General features: G+C 39.1%; 1 protein-coding gene across 2 annotated transcripts in view; it reads left to right on the top strand.

Moving 5' to 3' along the window:
- Positions 1-21,941, top strand: part of LOC146004429 (uncharacterized) — a 182,400-nt gene that overhangs the window by 90,267 nt on the left and 70,192 nt on the right. For both annotated transcript variants that reach the window (XM_083143285.1, XM_083143291.1), the window contains exon 3: positions 5,123-5,237. In XM_083143285.1, coding sequence (XP_082999411.1) covers positions 5,123-5,237 — 115 coding nt within the window. The remainder of the gene's footprint in view (positions 1-5,122; positions 5,238-21,941) is intronic.

Below are 21,941 nucleotides of genomic sequence, written 5' to 3'. Positions count from 1 at the left end.
TGAGCCACACTTTTCATCATCACACAGACCTAATTTTTTGCAGTTTCTTCGTAACACTGCAGGAGGTAGTGTTCGCGTAACGTGGATTCATCAGGTGGCGCAATTTGTATGTATTGTGGCAGAAAGGTTTTTAGAATTGTTTATTTCTTTCAGTGGGATATGCACTGCAACAAATGCTCTACTTAAATCCAAGTAATATTACGAACACTTAGAACGTCCTTCATTTGAACATATTAAGGCTGCTATTAGCACTTGTCGTGAACGCACATCTAAAGCTGCATCGTAATATTTGTTACCTGACAAATGCTTGGTTACTTGAGAACGCTGTTCTGCATGAATTGCCTTGCCGCATGGTTGGCAAAACATGTATATGTTTTGTATGTATGTATGTTGTGTATGTTGTGAAGCCTTGAATTTACAAATTTACAGCATATTTCGTCTATTTTATGCATTAACTCCAAAATATGTATTTACACAAAGTATTTGGAAACTTAATTTTGTCTGTAATGTCTAAAATACATACATTTTATGTTCTTTAACCAAAAATGCGTGTTTTGTGTGCTAAAGGTAAAATTATGCCTTTTGATGCGAAATAAAACTTCACAGATTACATTACAGGGATATGGTCGGCATTCCTACCCAGTATGGCAAATTTCCGAAGCAACGGAAAAAAATATGGTGTTACCTAAAAATTCGCTCCCTAATTATTAAAGTCCATTTGTTTATTTTACACGCTTCGGAGGCTGAATTCACTGAATTCATTTCAATTATTGACCTTCAGTTATTATCCACACGGGGTTTAACGTTGAGTATACTTTGTTACTTCATGGTTGACAATTCTCCCTGCAATCAAACCAATGGAAGCGATTGTACCTCCACCGAGAGACAGTTGCTGTCGTTCTCTCCGATGTCTGCAAACTCTCTGCTCTTCTCCCTCTTATGAACATCTCGCAGCTTTCATCCCTAGGAGAGATCTCCCTCAGTCTTAAAGGGATCAGATTTCTTGGTTTCTGTCGCCCGTCGTGGACGATTTATCACGCGAAAATTGCCTTTTCCTCGGAGGACATTTTGCTCCCCTAATATCACGTGTCTCCTCAACGCATCGGGAGAAAAATGTGGCATAAATTTTTCCCTCTTTAAGCGGGAAGACATGCGTAATGCGTCGGCAGACAAATGTTTGTTCTGCTCGCGACAAATGTGGCGCTTGAGAGAGATTTCTTTTGTAGATATGCCTTTCTAAGTTTTAGAAAAGCTAAAACATCAGTTAATCAAAAACCTCAGGAAAATGTAGATAATTTCGGATCTAAGTCACTCCAACGTTTGGCTTAGAAGAAAGTGATTATGTTCATCTATTGTTGCACGTTTCATTGGATACATGTTCATAAGCAGGACACCATTGTTAACAGTTCACCACTAAACTAGCCAAATTACAGTGCTAAGGTACAGTACAAAAAATAATCATTATAAGATATATATACAATGTATTGCGGTGCTGTAATTTTCAACACTTCTCAAGTAGTTTGAGCTATTGTACCTGTGAAGGTAAATTCGACTCTAAGCAATCGTTTTGAGAGTCGTGCCTCAATTTCTTTATGTCTCATGCTTACAGTACAAGAAATATTTAGACATTTCCCGTCGTCGAGCAAATTCACAAATTCTCTAAACTTAACTAAATCTCCCGCTCCAAAAATACTCTTTCAGAATTCAGTTTCCCAACTGAAATTGTGGTTTCAAAACTGATTTACTCAACTACGGATAAAAGTTAGGTTTTGGACACACTTGTACAGTCCAGAAAGACTACATAATTTTCGAAATGATCCGAGATTTTGTGTGTTTCCGAAAATGTATATAGTTTACGAATAGTTCACTCATAGTTTATCTTATCTACACATTGAGATAATGGGCTATATCACCTTAAGATAGTCTGACAATGATCCTTCTGTTCATATAAGTTACATCCAGATATCTCAAACCCAGCTATTTATGCTAACCCATCCAACATTCCTCTAACGCTTTGAAAAAATTGGGGGAAAATCTACTATTTTAGCTACTTTACGATACTTTTTGTGTAAAACTTACGATGAGCAGATGCATCTACTCAAATTATTAATTTATATCCACACTGTTCTCATACACATCCCTCGTCAAACAACCATTCCTAACATGAACTATCAGAAGTGTATGCAAGATTTTAGTGGAGAGGTAGTGGTTGAACCATGTGTTTCAGACATGCTATATAGAGAGGGCTAGGATGATTTTTCAAGCACATGCACTTTGTTGGAGGGTTGCTATATTTTCATAGCAATATATCCTACGCAAGGCGTCCCGGGTTCGATATCCGGTAGAGGCACATGGTGGTTCGAATTCCACTTTAAACTGTAGGTCCAGTCCCGACTAGCCTTACCATGCATAAAGTGGACTTAAAACACCAAATCAATCAATATATCGAACGCGGTATCATGTATCAGTCACAAAATAAATATTTTTCTAGAGTGATTTCGTAATTTTCAACGTAGCTACGTATCCTGTATATTTATATAAATTGTCCTCAATGATTCCCCCTCCCCACCATTATTTTTGCTCAAGAATTTAAGGGTAAGCTCATCAGCCACCTCTTGGTTGCGCTCTTTCATGAAAAAACAAGCGTCTCTCCAAGATCCAATTACATACAGTATAGATTTCATATTGGTTGTACTTTTTTCTGTTTCAGTATTGATTTATTGAATGATTTGGCTAATCGTGACGATAAGAATGAGTGATGATGATGAAATTGAAGGGACAGTCCCTGCCCAGGCTGGGATTCGAACCCGAGACCCCTGCCGTCGTAGCGCGTTGTGCTAACCAATCCGCCACGGGGTCGGCCTATTTCACTGTTGAAACATCGAACAGCACGCTCCATGAGCTGCACGACCAGCAGTTTGGAAACCATTCCTGCATATTTGATTATGCTTTTTCTTTTTGTCTCGTGTGGAAGCCACACTGCACGATACAAAATGGCGCCAGCGGAGGAATCAAGGCACCCAGTCATCTAATTTCAACCAATTTTCTCCCCTTCAAATTTGCTTCTTTTGGTTTCAACGTATCATAACCAGGGACGGTATCTACTCTGTCAGCGCGCAAGTTGGTGCCATTTGTCATTTAATGGATAATAGGATTGGTCATCTCGAGCTAATTGCGTCGGCATGACGAAAACTAGGCATTGTTACACAAATTGGCTGCGAATTGGAACGGCCTCTCGCCGGCAAGAACGGTTGCTTTGTTGTGAAATTTTCACCCGGTTTAATGGGAGCCTCTCACTTCATTGGTTTCCGAGGCTCGTTCCCAGGAGTGGCACAGTGGCGTTCGTAAAGTTTCTCATATGGGGCTGCAGAGTACCTGGAGAGTCAACTTAGACAAAGCATTCCGCCATGAAGGTACAGCACTATATGATCAGCACCGTACTCCGACAGCTTATACTCTCAGGTATACTTTTGTTGGACCCTGAGTCGCATATTAACGGCATACTCGTATTGATAAATGAGGTTGCTACAACGTGTCCAGTGTTCAGGGTTTCTCCAAGAAGAAATTAAGACAGCTATTTAATTGTGAAAAATTCACTTGTACAAAGAGGCATACCCTTTTTATATCATAGAAGAAATTTTCTCCTCCAAATAGAGACTCTCGCCACAGTAAATTTAGAAAATACTTGTATGGTCATATCAATGTTTCATTCATATATAGTCCAGTAATCGAACCTATAGGGGGAGGAAGCTGGGGATGTTTCCCCCCTGTGAATTTTTTTCCACAATTTATAATTTGTTCTCAATCGCAAGAAAATTTACCCTCCGAGTTGCTAGCATAGTCATTATTATTATTATTATTCATCAAAAAATTTCAGTATTGGGACTTAATTTGAAGATTGAAATTGTACTATTTGTGAAAAGAAACGAAAGATAAGTTACACAAAATTGTACATAAAAATATTTTGCGACATACCGGGTGGCCAGAATTAAAGTTACCCAACTCAGAGCCCTCTGTAGCCTGTTTGAGGCATCGTAGAACTCTGAAATTTGGTGAATCCACTATGCAGACCATGGGGAAGAGGATGGCGATAAAAAATACTTCAATTTTCCGCCACCAGGTTGAAATGTGGCGCTGTACTTCCATGATGGGTTGTAATAATGACGTAAACTGCTCCAATTGGTTATGGATTTGCCTTTACCTTGCAATCTTGCAATAAACGAGAGATTATTTTATCGCAACTTCCAGCCACTAACAAATGTCTTTCTAATTAATAACTCAGCTAAATCACTTAACTTGAGTGCTGAACAAAAATTCGGAAGTGATCGCCATGTCACTAAATAAGAAAGAACTTGTATTGCTGAAGTTGTTTAATGAAAGCGATAGTAATAGTGCAGCTGCATGCGAAAGGACTTCGAAAGGGGCCCATGACGACCCATGGGTTAAGAAAGATGAAGAAATTTGAAGAGACTGGAGATCTGGGTGTTGCAGCAGCGCCGGCCGATTGCAGAAGAAGTTGTTACCGAAGTTGCTGTTGCAGTGGCGGATAGAGCCTCTTGTTCCCGATATTCTGCGACTAGTGCGCCAGCTTACGTCATTATTACAACCCATCATGGAAGTACAGCGCCACATTTCAACCTGGTGGCGGAAAATGAAGCTTTTTCTATCGCCATCCTCTTCCCCATGGTGGATTCACCAAATTCCAGAGTTCTACGATGCCTCAAACAGGCTACAGAGGGCTCTGAGTTGGGTAACTTTAATTCTGGCCACCCGGTATAATTTATAAACCGTCAATAATACAATTTGCTGCGATCATTATTGTTAGGGTAAAATTTGAATCCGTGGGTCTTACATTTTAAAAAATATATATCAAAATGTAGAAGAAGAAAGTTCAGCCCTTTCCCCTAATTCCACATTTCTAATATTGATTATTTCAATACCGTACGTATCTAGCTTCAAAATAGAGTTTACCAAAGGCCGGCCTCACCAGCTCAAAAGTTTGATCCCATTCCTGGACCTGAGAATCATACACATTTGATGCAACTATTATACGGTTAACATTCTTGTGAGTAGCAATACTATGGGCGCCAACAGACAATAATGTTCTTTGTTTCCTTTCCAGGTACAGGAGCGAGCTCAGGAAGCTCCATACAGACCAAAATACCACCCGTTCCAAGGCAAGACGCCTGTTCGACGCAATGGCTAGAGGTTTATTTAACGTCATAAAGAACTATGAGGTATGTGCCAATTGTATTGATAGTTGCTGTTAGTTCGAATGTAGCAGTAATTAGTAATATTATGAGTATGTTAGACGATGTAGTTTTTAGATAGATTTGTATAGTTTTGTATATCAATTCAGTACCAATACTTCTAGCATTCCTGAAGTTTTACAGATTGTATAATTGCCATAGATCATTCACGTGATCTTCTCTTTGATACAAATGTGACTGACCAAAAAAACTTTCTGGATATCAAACCAATATCTTGAAACTAGACTGCGAATAGTAAACCTTTATCCCAAATGGAGGCAAAACTTTTTACACGAACAATATGTCAATTTAACTAATGTTTAATAATAAATTCTACAGTTGGGTCACTGCCCCAATTGTACTGTGAGTTAGGCAGTGTACAGCGAATCAATGTTAGATACAACAGGAGTGAAATCGCACTTTAATCTAGGTAAATGGATTGACCATTAGTATTACCAAACATAATTTGACTGCTGTTTCTTAACATTTCTTAACATCATGCAGGTGTTTAATATAAATAAAAGCTTGTGTACCACACATAATTTCGTTGAGATACCATCAAAGTTTATGGTTGATTATCTGGCAGATATAAAACCAGGTATTCCAGAAAATAGTTACGCCCGTCATAAAACAAAATGTCTTGATTTCTTGCACACAAGCGCTGGAAAATGTCTTAGTTCTTTATCTGGGAGTTCGTTGTGAAAATTGTGGTAATTCTAGAGAGGAAAGGAAAACGATGTTTCTAAAATAATACCTAATCACATTTGAAAAAATATAAGGTCTGTTATATTTTATATTAAGGTAAGAAAACATGTCACAGTACACGTTATTTAGAGAAATGTCGCACTACAATCAATTGCGTACACCTTCTTTGATACAAAGAAATATTTGATTGACAAGTGTAGACGACGCATTAGAATATGATCTATCATCTTGTAATGGTAAGTATTTTACGTTATTCTTATTACATTAGTAATAATTGGTATTCTCTCTCCCACTCTCTCACTATCTCTCTCTCTCACTCTCTCTGGTATTTATGTGCCATCATCGCTGATTTGTAAAATACGCATTGCAATAGTTACAATTGAATACACCACTTAACACCACTAATTTCAAATTTAAATTGTCTAATAAACTGATTCGTATCGTGGAAATTATGCAAGGTTTAGAACATTTCTATGCTCTAAAATACTTCACAGACATTAAAACCAGCCTTGTGCTTGCATTTAGAAAATGTCTGGAGCTTACATAAATTTTCTGGAGAATTTAGTATTAACAGTTCAAGAATCGCTTAAAGGTTTAGAAATGAACATTTTTCTGAACCCGTTTTCTTACTATGTTGACACTGCAATAAGTGTTAAGTAAAGTATTACAATAAAACCGAAGGTACAAACACGATGCTGTTTAACATCATTTGTGTAATTTGAAACAAGTTCATTGCGTACCATTTCTGTACTCTGAAAAGTTATCGATTGATTGATTGAGATGGTGTTTTAAGTCCACTTTGTGCACAGTAAGGCTAATTGGGACTGGACCTACAGTTTAAAGTGGGATCCGAAGCACTACGTGCCTTCACCGAGTATCGAACCCGGGACCCCTTGATTACAAGGCGAAAAGTTATCGAAAACAACAAATGCTACACATTCATTCTATTCTCTCCAGCTTAGATAAGAATTCACTTTGGATGTATAAGAGAATACCCACGCTATTTTACCACAAACATTAAATATTACCTCTGCATTCTCACAAGAATTTAGGCTGATGATCACCTCACCTCCCTCCTTTTTTTCAGCTGTCAGGTGAAGTATTTTACAAGAACATCTTAGACAGAATTTTCCACCCTGCCAGCCCCTCGCTTAAATGTCAGAAAGGGGTGTTTTGAGACAGGGGAAGAATGAGAAAAGTTTAGGGAGTGGAGTGACAAGTTGCCTCCCCAAAATATGCTTTTAGCATATTGCCTAGTTGAGAGAGAGAGAGCGAGAGAGAATACAGTGGTAGGAGAGTGAACTAGGAATGAATTCATTTTTGGATGCTTTGTAAACTACTTTGTCATTCATTTCGCTCGAAGGATCGGCTTCTACGAACTTGCAATTTTGTGTAAAACCCTTTCTTATAAGTCTGAGGACATACCATCATCTTGACACGTTCTAACGACTAACTAACTTAGAACGTACGCGTCGTATTATTATACTATTAATATTAACTTAATAATACTCAGCGGTGAACGATGAGACTCGGTGAAGTACACAGACTCCTCTCAGGTACAGGGGTAGTGTTAGGCAAAGACAATATTCACTGCACAGAGAAATAAAATCACATTATTGCAGTATATATAAACTGAAAGGTTTTATTCTTTATTCATTGCAATTATAATGCAAATATACTTGAGATGAAAGCGAGGATTTCGCTTTGTCGATGAATTGACTCAACTAAAACGCATAAACTCAATGCGTGGCTATCGGCAAGCCTATGATTGCATAGACCTAGCTTGCGCCCCGAACTACCACACCAAGAGATATGCAATGATAACTGAGCCAATATTTGCTCTTTAGCCTTTTTTTTTTTCAAATTAATCTTTAGGCTAGCTTTATTATTTAACGTAGAATAGTTGCAGTATTGTGCATATCATCAATGCATGGCTATCGGCGTACCTATGTTCACATAGGCCTAGCTTGCGCCCCGAACTACCATACCAGGATGTATGCACAATACCGAGGAGTTCTTTTTAAGTTAAAAAGCTTCGACGATCCGTGGCGAAAGTGTGATCATTCTTACGCGATATCCTCGCTTTTATACTCTTTTCGAGAACACAGATTAAAGTACAGATGAATCACTCACTATCTACAAAAGGATACTATCAACAAGACTGACATCTATACATCTTTAGAAATACAAATTCGTATAGAGCACTCTTGCAAACAAAGATACATTAAGTTACTCATAACAGAGCATAAAATACAATAAACATTAAACAAAAGATATATATTACAAACAAGGTGCATTATTACATTTAATAACAAAGAAATTACGCTTTCTTTTACAAAAATAAATACATTAGTGACATATCTTTTAATGATGACGTCACATAACAATGTGGATCATATCATCTGCCCCTTCCTTTCGGAAACTAAGTTTCAGGAAGGAAGTTATCTACCTGGAGGAAACTTAGTTTTAAATTACAAATTCTTTCTTTTTATCCTCCGAAAAACGCATCAGTTTTACGTTATCCAAGTTAACCTTACCATATAATTCTTTAGTCCTTGGAATTAGCAATGTCACAACATTATTTTCCACTTTGTCCACTAGATAAGGTCCTATCCACAACATAAATAACTTTTGAATGGTCCTATCTAATGAGGAACTTAAGGAATGGTTTTTAACCATCACGAAGTCTCCAACTGTCACTGTCTTGGCGTTTCCCTTCTGTTTTAAATCCTTCGACAGCTTCTTCTTCTCCCTGACTTGGGCTAAGAATAATTTGGACTTCCAATCCGGTTGGGCTTCTTCCCGTTCGGGCCAATTGAAATGAGTTAGGATCTCTCTGGGTATAGGATGATTGAAGAATAGTTCAGCAGGTGAATATCCAGTTGTTTCAGAAATAGAATAATTAATTAACCAAGCAACTTTTGATATGTATCGAGACCAAGTCTGATGTTCTCGATAACAAAATAAACGAAGTAATCTGACTATCTCTTGATTTGCTCGTTCTACCATGTTCCCCTTTGGATTGTAAGCTGTTGTGCAAACATGATGGATACCACGGTTTTTGGTAAATTCCTTCCACTGCTTCGAGGTAAACTGAGCTCCTCTGTCGCTTAGGGTAAATGTAACGTTTGGATAGTGAGCAAAATATCCTCTCTGAAGCGTGTTTATAATTTCCGTGGTGCTGGCAGTCCGTAAAGCATATGCGGAGACAAAACGTGTACCCACATCAATAAGGCTCAAGATGTACTGGTATCCATTAGAACGAGGAAGCTTCCCAATCAAGTCCAGAGAAAGCATCTCATGAGGTTGCTTGGGACTGATATGAAGGGTCTCCTTGAGTATCCCTAATTTGTCTGGTTTACTCTGGGCACAAATTTCACAATCTCGGATGTACTGTATCACGTCATCCTTCATGCCTTTCCAGAAGTATCGTACTGCAAGTCGCTTCAATGTCTTGGATACTCCAAAATGTCCAGCTTCATCATGAATTACTTTCAAGAGAGGCTGCTTCATTACCACCGGAACACACAGTTTCCAAAGGGACTGATTGTCTGATCCTCTCTTAAATAAAATTCCTTCTTGAATGCGATAGGAACGATGCAATCTGAGGTTAGGTTCCTGAGAATTTAGAGATTGGAGTAAATTTTTGCAGAATTCATCTTCAGATTGTGCCTCTCTCCACTTGTCGACGTCATCTATTTCTCCTCTTTCGGCCCACAGGTAGTTTATTCTGAATGTCTGCTGGCTATGTTCAGGTTGAATCTGGGGTATATCATCAGCAGGATACCGAGATAAAATATCTGCCAGATCGTTTTGGCGACCAGAGACGTATACTATTTTATACTGGTACTGTTGGAGTTTTAGAGACCAGCGAGTCAAACGACTGTTCCAGTTACGGGCGTCTTGTAACCATACCAACCCTTTATGATCACTGTAGATAGTGAAGGGTCTACCTTTCAAATAAACAGCATACTTCTCAACTCCAAAGATTATGGCCAAACATTCTAACTCATGGATGGAGTAATGGCGTTCGTTCTCCTTCAGTTTTCGGCTTGCATACTGAATGACCTTTCTCTCTTCACCATCCATTTGGAAAAGAATACTACTCAATCCTTTCCCAGAAGCATCGCATTGGATACAGAATTCCTGTTCAAAATCAGGCTGTGCTAATTCAGCATCTCTTACAAGTTCATTCTTCAATAGCTGGAAACTTTGTTCTTCCTCGTCTCCCCAAATCCAACGTTGATTTTTACCTAACAGCTTGGTGAGCGGTTCAGATTTTGCTGCAAAATTTTCAATGAACTTCCGCCTCCAGTTGGCGAGGCCAAGAAATTTCCGAACATCCTTTCTAGTTTTAGGTTTAGGAAATAACTTAATGGCGGAATTTTTGTCTGGTTGGATTTTGATAGCATCTCCAGAAACAATGTGACCCAAGTAGGTAATTTCCTTTTTGACAAATTCACATTTTCGTAGCTTTACAGTCATCCCCACTTCTTGGAGTCGCTGCAACACTTCGTCCAGATGTTCGAGATGCTTGGAGAGTTCTTTGTCGAAAATCAGCAAGTCATCCATATATTGAGTTAGATACTCTTCGGTTTCAGGACCAAATACAGCATGCATGGCCGCTATGAAAATTGACACAGCACTAGAGATACCAAAAGGCATTCGAGCAAACATCCACTGACGTCCTTTATAGGAGAAGGCAGTACATGGTTGGCAGTCAGTTTTTACAGGGATCTGTAAATATCCAGAAGCCAGATCCAGATTTGTAAAATAACGAGCACCTTTAAATTTTTGTAAGGCATCCGAAATGGGCTCAACTGAATTTCGTGGAACACGTACAATTTTATTCAAATTTCTGAAGTCAATGCATGGGCGTACTGTACCGTCAGGCTTGTCGACTACAATTAAAGGGTTCAAGTAAGGGGAATTACAAGGAATTATAACACCCTATTGTCTCCACTTTTCTAATTCTTCCTCCAGGAGTTTCCTTTTTGCTATAGGTATGGGATATGGAGATCGATACACAGGTTCTGTGGTGGTGAGTTCAATCTCACACTGGAAGTTTTTAATAGTACCTGGTCTCTCGGAAAATACATCTCTATGCTTCAATAAGACGTCTTTCAATTGGCTTCTACCCCTTTCGCATAAAATCTCATTCGCATTGACCTTCTGCAGAATGTCGTCAGGACTAGCCGTCCACTGATCGACATGGGAATCTTCACGGACATTTCTTACATACGTCCCTTTCGAAGATCCATTATTCACGAGGTCCTGCTCTACCGGAACTCCGTCTACGGTGAGGGATAACTTCTCGCGCTGTAGGTCAATTCCTGCTTCATATTTCCTGAGGAATGGGTAGCCCAAAATAAAGTCAGCTTCGAGACCTCTCAAGACAAACATGTCCTCCAATAAATTTCTTCCAGCAATCTCCAGATATACTTGTCTACATCCCACAACTCTAGTTTTGTTTCTCCCAGTGAAATCAGTCAGCCTAACATCTGGACATGTTTGTAACTGCAATGACGGCAGCTTCTCTTTAATCTTCTTCCAAATGGCGTAGCTCATGAGATTACATTCGCTGCCAGTGTCCAGAACACAAATAAACTCGACGCCTGTTACAGTTGCCTTAATTAATGGAGCCCTGGGTAAATTTTCCTTTCTAACTGCCTGTTGTAGTGCTCTATCAAAACTTTGTTCTCCTTCATTGAGAGTCAGCACAACAAAAAGATGATTGTCTTCACTATTTATAACGCTGTCATCTGTTCCCAGAGAAGTCCAAGATTTTAGCCCAACCGTGATCGGGAACGAAGAATTCACGTTGGGCGACTGGCTAAATCCGACTGTATACCACTCGGATTAGCACTAGTCGATGGAGCCCAACAAAAGTCTCTCGTCATGTCGACGCTTTGACGTTGCTCGTTCGTCAAACGTGAAGCTGAAGGTTCAAACGGAGGCGCCGTCGCTCTGAAGTTACTGGGTTCAGAGGCGTTACGTGAAGAGTCACGGGAATGTTCTTCTGGATCAGATCTGGAACGACGCGGCCCACGTGCGTAGTTGTTCCTGCCATCCCTTCTCAGAGGATTACGCCGCCTGTTGTAATTGGAATATCCATTCCTCTGGTTCTGCATAACTTGTCTGACTCTGGGTTGTTGGTTTCCAATTCTATTTTGTCTGGGAGCATTTCCCTGGCCTGCACCTTCCCTATTCCACACAGGCTTCCAACTGTCCTGTTCTTCAAGCACTTCGAACCTTTTCAGAAAGTCGGCTAGCTGCCGTACAGTTTGAGGAGAATTAGCTAGACTCAGACTGCGAGCTCTATATGGAAGCTGGGAGATGATTAAATTCACAATCTCAGGTTCTATGTAACGAGCAGACAGATTGCGGTAGGCTGAGTAAATAGACCAGGCATATTCCTCCATGCTCATACCGGACTGCTTTAAGTATCGGCGAGATCTCACTGCTGTCAGCTGCCTCTCTTTGGCCTCTTCTGAAGCATATTGTTTGCGAAAACGACGGCAGAAATCAGAATAGGACTTGAACTCTAACTGGTTTGCTCGAAACCAATGCTCAGCCTGGCCCTTGAAAAGCCGAGGAATAATTTCCAATCGGTATTCGTATGGAATCTGCATTAAATCAAAATTGAGATTAAGTTCTTTTAAGTATTGTTCAGCATTCTGGGCTTCCAGGTCTCCCTTGAACTTCGACAAGGAATTAAGGTCTGCCATCCTTGGAGTTCCAGTCATTGCTGATCGCTGAGTTCTTGGCGGCGACTCATCTGGCCCGCTCCTTGAATTTCCATGCCTTCGCGTTCGCTTCCTGATTTTTGCTTGATACTGAGAGTCAGAGGTGGTGCTGGAAGAGGAGGAACTGTGATCTTTCTTCCTTTCTAGACGTTTCCTCTTTGTCCTTTCTTCATAAAGACTGTGCCGGGCCCTGCGAGATTCACGCTCTCTGTAACTTCTGTCATCGCCCGAAAGACTAAAGGTAGGTGGAACAGCAGACGCCACTCCATTACCTCTTGAATCAGGTGTATCTCGTGGGCGACTTACTTGTTTGTCTTCTCTAGTTCTCTCTCCACCGGCTCTGTCCATCGCTTCATTTAGTTCAATGTTCACGGTTGGCAACGCTGCACTCTCAGCAACTGCAGACGGATGACCAGCTGTTCGAGATCCAGTTTCTGTTTCTGTTTGTCGGGTGACGTGCATGGTCTCTAACTGATTCGTAAGCTGTTCTACTTGAGTCTTTATTTCCTCAACGTCCTTGCTTCTTTGAGACACAACTACTGAAATCTGACTAATATTTTCTTGGACCTCAGCCCGGAACTGTATTTTGTCAGCCTCGGCCTCGGCCAACATCTGTTCCATCGTCAGCTGTTTTTCAATAATCTTATTGCACTCCTCAGTGAATCTCGAATTAATATCCTCTACATCGATGCGAACACTTTCCGTGGCTTTATTAACATCGGCTGCCAAGCTACGCCGGAACTCATCAAAGTCCATCTCTCTAGCCTGCCGAATTTCTTCAGAGAATCGGGCCCTAGTACTCTCGTTCTCAGACTTTAGTTGTTGTATTTCACAGGCCATCTCGCCTATTTCAGCTCTTAAAGCTTTCATGGATTCATCGTGCTGCTTACCGATATCATCCTTTAGCAACGCACATTCTCTGAGGATATCTTCCTTCAATATGTCAGATTGTCTACAGATATCAGCTTTCAGTGCTTCAGACTGTTTACACATATCAGCTTTCAGTGCTTCAGACTGTTTGCAGATATCATTGCTAATATCAGCCTGTAATTTTCCCATACTTTCGACTTGTTGTTTGCTAATTCCTTCAATCATTGCTTTTAATGCGTTGAACATATTTAATGGATCAGATGAACTATCCGTAGACAATAATTCACAATCTTTACAAACCAAATCGGTAGACTCGTGGCTTTCAGTTCGAATATCTAGGCCACAACATTCAAAATGTAAAAGCTTTGTACATTTCAAGCACACAAATGTGGTTTTATCTTTATCAATGTTCCGACAACAATCGGGAACATTAAGCTCTGAATTTGAAGCAAGATTTTTATTTGCGCTACGCAAATGTTTTCTTTCCATTTCGAACGAAGTAGTTCTGTGCTTTTCTATAAATATGAAAGTTCAGTGCTCTTGCACAATTAATCTCAACTTTAAACAATGGTCTTGCCCTTGTACACTACAAAATCGAGCCAACACGTTGAGCTGCCACTTGACACGTTCTAACGACTAACTAACTTAGAACGTACGCGTCGTATTATTATACTATTAATATTAACTTAATAATACTCAGCGGTGAACGATGAGACTCGGTGAAGTACACAGAAGATGATATGATCCACATTGTTATGTGACGTCATCATTAAAAGATATGTCACTAATGTATTTATTTTTGTAAAAGAAAGCGTAATTTCTTTGTTATTAAATGTAATAATGCACCTTGTTTGTAATATATATCTTTTGTTTAATGTTTATTGTATTTTATGCTCTGTTATGAGTAACTTAATGTATCTTTGTTTGCAAGAGTGCTCTATACGAATTTGTATTTCTAAAGATGTATAGATGTCAGTCTTGTTGATAGTATCCTTTTGTAGATAGTGAGTGATTCATCTGTACTTTAATCTGTGTTCTCGAAAAGAGTATAAAAGCGAGGATATCGCGTAAGAATGATCACACTTTCGCCACGGATCGTCGAAGCTTTTTAACTTAAAAAGAACTCCTCGGTATTGTGCATACATCCTGGTATGGTAGTTCGGGGCGCAAGCTAGGCCTATGTGAACATAGGTACGCCGATAGCCATGCATTGATGATATGCACAATACTGCAACTATTCTACGTTAAATAATAAAGCTAGCCTAAAGATTAATTTGAAAAAAAAAAAGGCTAAAGAGCAAATATTGGCTCAGTTATCATTGCATATCTCTTGGTGTGGTAGTTCGGGGCGCAAGCTAGGTCTATGCAATCATAGGCTTGCCGATAGCCACGCATTGAGTTTATGCGTTTTAGTTGAGTCAATTCATCGACAAAGCGAAATCCTCGCTTTCATCTCAAGTATATTTGCATTATAATTGCAATGAATAAAGAATAAAACCTTTCAGTTTATATATACTGCAATAATGTGATTTTATTTCTCTGTGCAGTGAATATTGTCTTTGCCTAACACTACCCCTGTACCTGAGAGGAGTCTGTGTACTTCACCGAGTCTCATCGTTCACCGCTGAGTATTATTAAGTTAATATTAATAGTATAATAATACGACGCGTACGTTCTAAGTTAGTTAGTCGTTAGAACGTGTCAATCTCTTTAAGGTCATTTATTTGAATGGAAAATCAATATTATAAGAAACTTAACTTTACAGTAGATTGTATATGATAAATGTATGCACGGGATAAATATATCATATGATAGAATTGTGCTGATATAAGCTGTAAATTCGTCGCTTTTTATTAAACAGGGTTAAATGTTTTGTTGTTTATGGTTTCACTCGTACAATTTACTAATTTCAGCTTTGAGTAATTCCATAAACTAAATGCAAATTTAGCAATTATTATACTCATATCATAATTATGAATAAAAGAAATTCAACGTCTGGAGATTGGGAGGTTCCTAAAGAGGTTGGGAAACTGCCCACCTTGATTTCCAGAGCACACACGAAAGATCTTTTGAAGTAACAATTCAGTTCGATCTTTATAAAGCATATTTCTAAGAATCAAAAAACGCAACCCTCCTGTCGTCTCACCCCTCCTCCTCCTCCCTTTATGCGATTTTGCGCAAGATTCCCCTTCGCTAGAAGAAGAAAACTTTACAAGAGAGGGCTGAATATTCGCAAGTGACGTCGTCCGATCGATCCAAGCTCCCCCTTGGCTTGCTCCTTGAGAGGCACACTCCCATACATGCACACAAATTCTAGTCACGTGTCCAGGATTCAATTGTTTTCACCCCTCCAGAATCTTGTGGGCTTCTAACGGTAATCGGGTTCCTTTTCTTCGGCAAGCAAAATCAGCATTCTATCCACAGGTTCTACATTGATTCATGTACGTACCTTTCTGCCGTTCTTCTTCTTCTTCTTTCCATGCTCCCCTGTGCTTCACACAGCTTTCCGAGAGTCTAAACTTATTCTACAGACTATGAAACATGCCAGTGTTCCTTGCACACTTGTTGGAAATCTAATATTTCCCTGCCGAAAGAACAATAGTCGCCGTGTAAGGTACATAACTTCAAAGAAAGATTTCACGGTGCAATATTCATACGTATAACAAGCTTGGTCCTTCAGGCACATCGTGTGTTTTTAAGCTTTTTCAATTGTCGAAAGTTTAGAAGAGTTTCTGGTTACTGGATTTCTGGGATAACTGGAAGTTAATTAATGCATATGCACTTGTTCAAGTTATCAAATAAATATTTCTTAAAACAAAAATAAACAGCAATAAACGTAATTATTTATAAATTGGCATAATTACGGGTCGTCAAAAATACTATATATCGAATTCCGTGTTTATTGCTCGAATTTTAGTTTTTTCTTCTCGTGGCTGACGAAATATTAAAATAATAACTCGAGAGAGACTGCTGTCTTTCTCTTGATGTATGTTACAGATTTATGTTACGTACTTTTGCTGCTAAGAAAATAAAGTTATGCTTCAACTTAGCAATCTAATACACTTGATGGAACCAATGCAAGTATTCCATGATGGGGACATACCGTATACCGTAAATACCGTATTAATATATTCCAGTGGCGGCTGGCCAAGTGCAACAAGTGCAGATGTTTTCACCTAATTTTGAAATTAATATTGACATTTTTCATTTCCTTGTTAAATTAAACTATTTCACAGCAGAACGCACACGATAATACTCAAATAATACGCCGCTCGTCGTAGCTTAAACAAACCAAGAGCAGACGCCGCCAGGTTGCGGAAGACTTTAGCCGGTTGTCATGGCAACGGTGACGTCACCTACCGTTGGAATTGAATGGGTGTCGCCATCTACGTGCAGCAGTTCTCTCGTCGACAGAAAACATTGCATCCAGTGGTTGTGGCAAAATCGTTGCGTTCTCGCGAGATCTTGTTCCGCGTGTGTGTTTCGCGTTTCCTATCGTGTGTTGTGTTCATGTGTTGAGCTGTAGTTTGTACAATGAACTCAGTAAATGACTTAGTGTGTAATTTGTTGCAGACACCATTTTCCAGATGGACGGATGAAGACAAAAAAGACGTTTTAAATTGTGGGGGGGCCACTGACACTTACTATTTGTTTTTCATTGCCTATAAATGTACTTCTTCACCTGTTATTTTAGGCACGAGCCGCTACTGATATATTCGCGATATTATGGATATAAGTAATCTTGGAGTTCTGCATCGTGCAACAAGTTAACCATCGTGTTAGAAGAGAAAATGACAAATTCGTATTACTTGCACCTCCACTTTCGATGATTAAGTAACCTTTCAAAGCTAATTCTGAATGAATATACAGACATGAGAAAATAAACAGCTAAAGGGGATATAGTGAAACACACAATTTACTACTACAGAGTAAACAAATGAGGCCTGAAGAAAGACATCCTTGTCTTTTTTTAATTTTGTCGAGACATTGAGAAAAACGCAATACGCAATAACAGACTGAAACAACTATTTTGTTTAATAATGCTGCCGCATCACGGAAGTATTTTCATATGGCCGGAATGTCAGGCTAATTTGATAAAAATGTCTGATTATTCCTTGCCCTGTATGTAATTATCGTCAGCAAGCTTCAACGCGATTGGATGGGTTTGAACCTCACTCGTATTGTCCAATGACTCGAACGAATCCTGCCCAACAAATAGCAATCCTGTATTGAGGTCAAGCTACATTGACTGTCCATTCGCCGGATGTTACTTGTCCGTACCAGCAAGTTCATTTCATCACGCGTGTATGCGTGAGAACGTCACATACAGAAGGAACATTATCAGATGCATGTACTCGAAGCTGCACGCAGCGGGAACTCCCATTTTATGGTGCATATTTATATTCCGGATGTCTCCTCAGATCGTTAACTTCCCTTTTCCGCAATTGAGTACAGTTCAAATACCGTTTCGGGTCACGTCATAAGAAGAAGTAAGCGCTGGGGGGGGGGGTTAAGGGTGCTTCTTGGAAATACCATTTTTAATATGACGTTTCGGTGCGTAGAGCGCAGTGGATGTTCACCTCGAACCTGCTTACAAAAGTTTGCGTTTTCAAAGTACATGTTCTTAAGTTGTTGCTTCATGAGAGAAGGCAAAGTGCAACAAATAACTTATGAGTTCGATTTTCCTTATTGTTTGAATATTTTAGTTGTTTAAGTTTGGACATTGAACTAGCTTTATACGTAATTTTTCGTGTCTAAAACACATGGGAGGTCCTTGTTGCACTGTTGGAGGGCAACTTGAGTTCCACATCAACAGGTATATGTGGCGGTCAATGACGACGATTATTTGGGTTCCAAGGTTAACTTTGCTCCCCCTCTCCCCCCAGCGCTTTTAACCATTAAACTCCTTTCACCGACAGTTTTGGCACCCAATCATCACCACTGGTGGCGGGAGTATATTAAACTGTCTATGCAATATAATGTTCTTAAATGAATAACTCTCCCAATGACACGACAAACATATATGACCTTGTCATCAAGAGGGCCTGTGTTTGACAGTCAAAGGATTACATTTCAGTGGTTCTGGATACAACTTCAAACTGCACGTCCAGTCTTGATATCTGTGCTTGGATAAAGTGGATTAAAAACTTTCTTTACCATACTTTCAATAATAAATAGTTCGACGAAAATAATACAAAACGCAATTTATTAAGTCAGAAACTGTATAAAGTTCGTGGATGTGTGGAAACATGATGATACTATTACTGTTATTATGTTATATTGAATTGATTTCAATTGTACTAAACTTCGTGCCTAACAGATCCTTGGGGTCAATGCATCAAGTTCTATTGGCAATATTAACTATACGTGAATATAGATGCATGTATTTTCAATAAAAATGATTAGCCTAAGCATTGTGGTATTTGTGGGTGGATGAGGAGGAATTCCAGTCCGCTGGATACTGTATATCCTTTCTCAAATTGCCTCCCTGATGGCGCAGTGGTAGCATCATCGCCTTCTAATCAAGGGGTCCCGGGTTCGATACCCGGTGGAGGCACATAGTGGTTCGGATCCCACTTTAAACTGTAGTTCCAGTGGACTTAAAATATCAAACCAAACCTTTCTGATTTTTTTAGCCGTTGCCTGGAATTCGAAAGATAACTGGAATCTACTCACTCAAGGAAGAAAATTCAAATACCACACTGAGCATAGATTGTTCACCTTAAAAGTTTGAGGCTTATCATCCAAAGCACTTTTTCCGTGCTACTCACATAGATTTTCGAGCTCAAGATGGTAATAGAGTAAAACTGGAAAGATGAAGGATGATTCTGTCGAGCGATCTCTCAAGAAGTGCCTCTTCCTCACCCGGGTAGAGGTCTTAGTTTTTCACCTATTTGATCATCATCCACTCTATTGTCACGAATTTGAGCAAACTCAATTAGCCAGATTTGGCACGAATAAGAGCAGCAGAGCGGCAACTTAAAATAAATTTTGGGGGGGCGACAAGGTTGAAATAAAAAAAATATTTTATGTATGTACAATATATATATAATATCTGTCCCTCTAAGTGAATTGGGGGGGGTGTAGAAAGTGCATTGCCCCCCTCCCCCGAAGTTGGTGCCTATGGAAGGAAGACAACTCAGTGTATACAAGACATACGTATTACATATCTAACAGAAATCCGTAGACGCTGTTTTCTTAAAATTTCTTTGAGAATTTACGTTAATTTCTTACTCAAGATCAGAGATGTTAAAGTATGCTGTGATTCTTATCTGAAAACTATGGCGTACTTCCAAAACAAAAATAATCGTAAGTTACTCAGACTAAACTTCAAAAGACTAGCAAGATGTTTCGCTTGAAACTAGACTAAACGTGCACAAAGAGCGAGTAACAGTTTTTTCAGGACAGGTAAAAAATAACACCCTTTGATAACGCAGCACCATGCATTCAGAAAGAACCGAATTACCACGCCAGGAATTCGTTTCACGCACACTCTGCCCTAATTTATGAAATTACCGTGAACTTGGCTCGCAAATTCTCGGTATATTTTCGTACCGTTTCCGCTACTGTTATCTGATGTAACCAAAGAAGATGAAGAAACGGTAGAATATCAGTTCCATGAGTTCCTGGTGTTGTAGGAGGCGTTTCCACTTTTCTGAGCAGTGCAACATTTGGCAACACTGCGAGTGATAACCTTGTATTGATCAACGTTGGACTAGGCCACTTCGTATTGGGAGGGGTAAGTGTGGGGTAAGAGAGGAATGCAATCTAAGTGGATTTTTAACACGAGAAAGTAATTGAAAAATGGCAAACGTTTTCGACAACGATGTTTTTGTAACAAGCAGGATAACGGGACTTTCGGTGTGGGTAGGTGCAACGGCATATTACAATGTTCACACATAAGCGTAATTTTGGTCGTAGATTACAGGGTGCAGTCCTGTTTTTTAAAGAACAATATCTGTTTGGGGGGAATCTAACCGAGGTTTATTAACCCTCCCATTTTCTGCCCTTGCACAAGAAGTTTCCTATATTTTTTTTCAGTCCCTCGTCCCATTTGCAATTCTATTTTTTTTATCACCAACAATAAGGCGAGTCGGTTCAGAAAAAGTGATAAAAATGAATATATCAAAAATGAAGTACGCCAAAGAAAACAATATAAACTTTATGGTTCACATGCAAAATGGAACACACTCGAACGAATGTGGATGTATTAAAAGTGAGAAACAGAATGCTGAAATAGAGACACTCACAACTGGAAGCTAATGTGGGTTTTTACAAATCAGTTTCAGGAATTAGCATTCATCATGCGTCTAGTAACCTTAACATAAATTAGTAAGTAAACTAAAATGATTTACTGAACAAAGAAACCCAATAAATGATTACTAGTAAATTCGTAAAGATTTATTGGGTTTCTTTGTTCTTGCTCGGTTTTTAAAGTCAATATCTGACTTGATATGGCTTTACGTGTTGCGTTTATACCAAAAGGGATTGCAGTAAGTAGCCAATGACATTCTATCTGTATGATTAATAACCGGGATTCTAACTTCAGAATATCTGACTTCGCAGAGCATTACTCTAGTCACTAGGCCATGCGAACCGGTAGAGCCATTACGCCATTTTACAATATGTTTCTTCCATGAACATGAAAAAATATTGTATATTATGAACGTTTATGTTTCTTATTGTATATACTGCTATTATAACACAAGTCAGGTTTATATATGTCGAGCAAAATTATGACGTTTATTTGTTTATACGTCAATATCGCATACGCTATTTAATTTCCGGCCGTAAAATAAAAGACTGTAAATCAAATAAAACCAAGAAAGAACGATGTATTGAAGAAAATATGTTTCGAGAGCGTAAGGGTCATTTGTCATTAACACACAAACATGTGATAAACACAAGAGGTCTCGCTGCAGTACGTTTCATTAGTGCAACTGCTGTAGTGAATTTGTCCTTGGTGACTGTGTCAGGTGGAACATATGTCAACTCTCCCAAATAGAAACATAAATTCATCGAATTATCATCAAATTAGCGGTAGAACAGGCCACAGTGCGCAAAGGTTTCCCCTGAAAGTGCACAAACGGATCCGATCTGTTGCAAGGTTGAGGGTGATACATGATGAACATGTTGTAAAGATTGATTCCCAAACATCATATGTTGGTAAAGGGACAACTAAAACTCACAAGCTTCACTAAAGAAAGGTTAATTTTGAAAACATACACGTAATTGATGGTAACTATAACCTAAATCCAATCTAATATTCAGAACAGAGGTCCCCACGAAAAGGATCCTTGTTTTTCTTGTTTTTTCTTCTTCCTTTTTTAAGGCGATCAAAATAAGATAAGGCAAGGAATTATAATAACTG

The sequence above is a fragment of the Lepisma saccharinum genome, chromosome 1 (assembly GCF_977018435.1).
Source record: "Lepisma saccharinum chromosome 1, izLepSacc3.1, whole genome shotgun sequence".
Classification (NCBI taxonomy): Eukaryota; Metazoa; Arthropoda; class Insecta; order Zygentoma; family Lepismatidae; genus Lepisma; species Lepisma saccharinum.
This window is presented reverse-complemented; position numbering and strand designations above follow the sequence as displayed.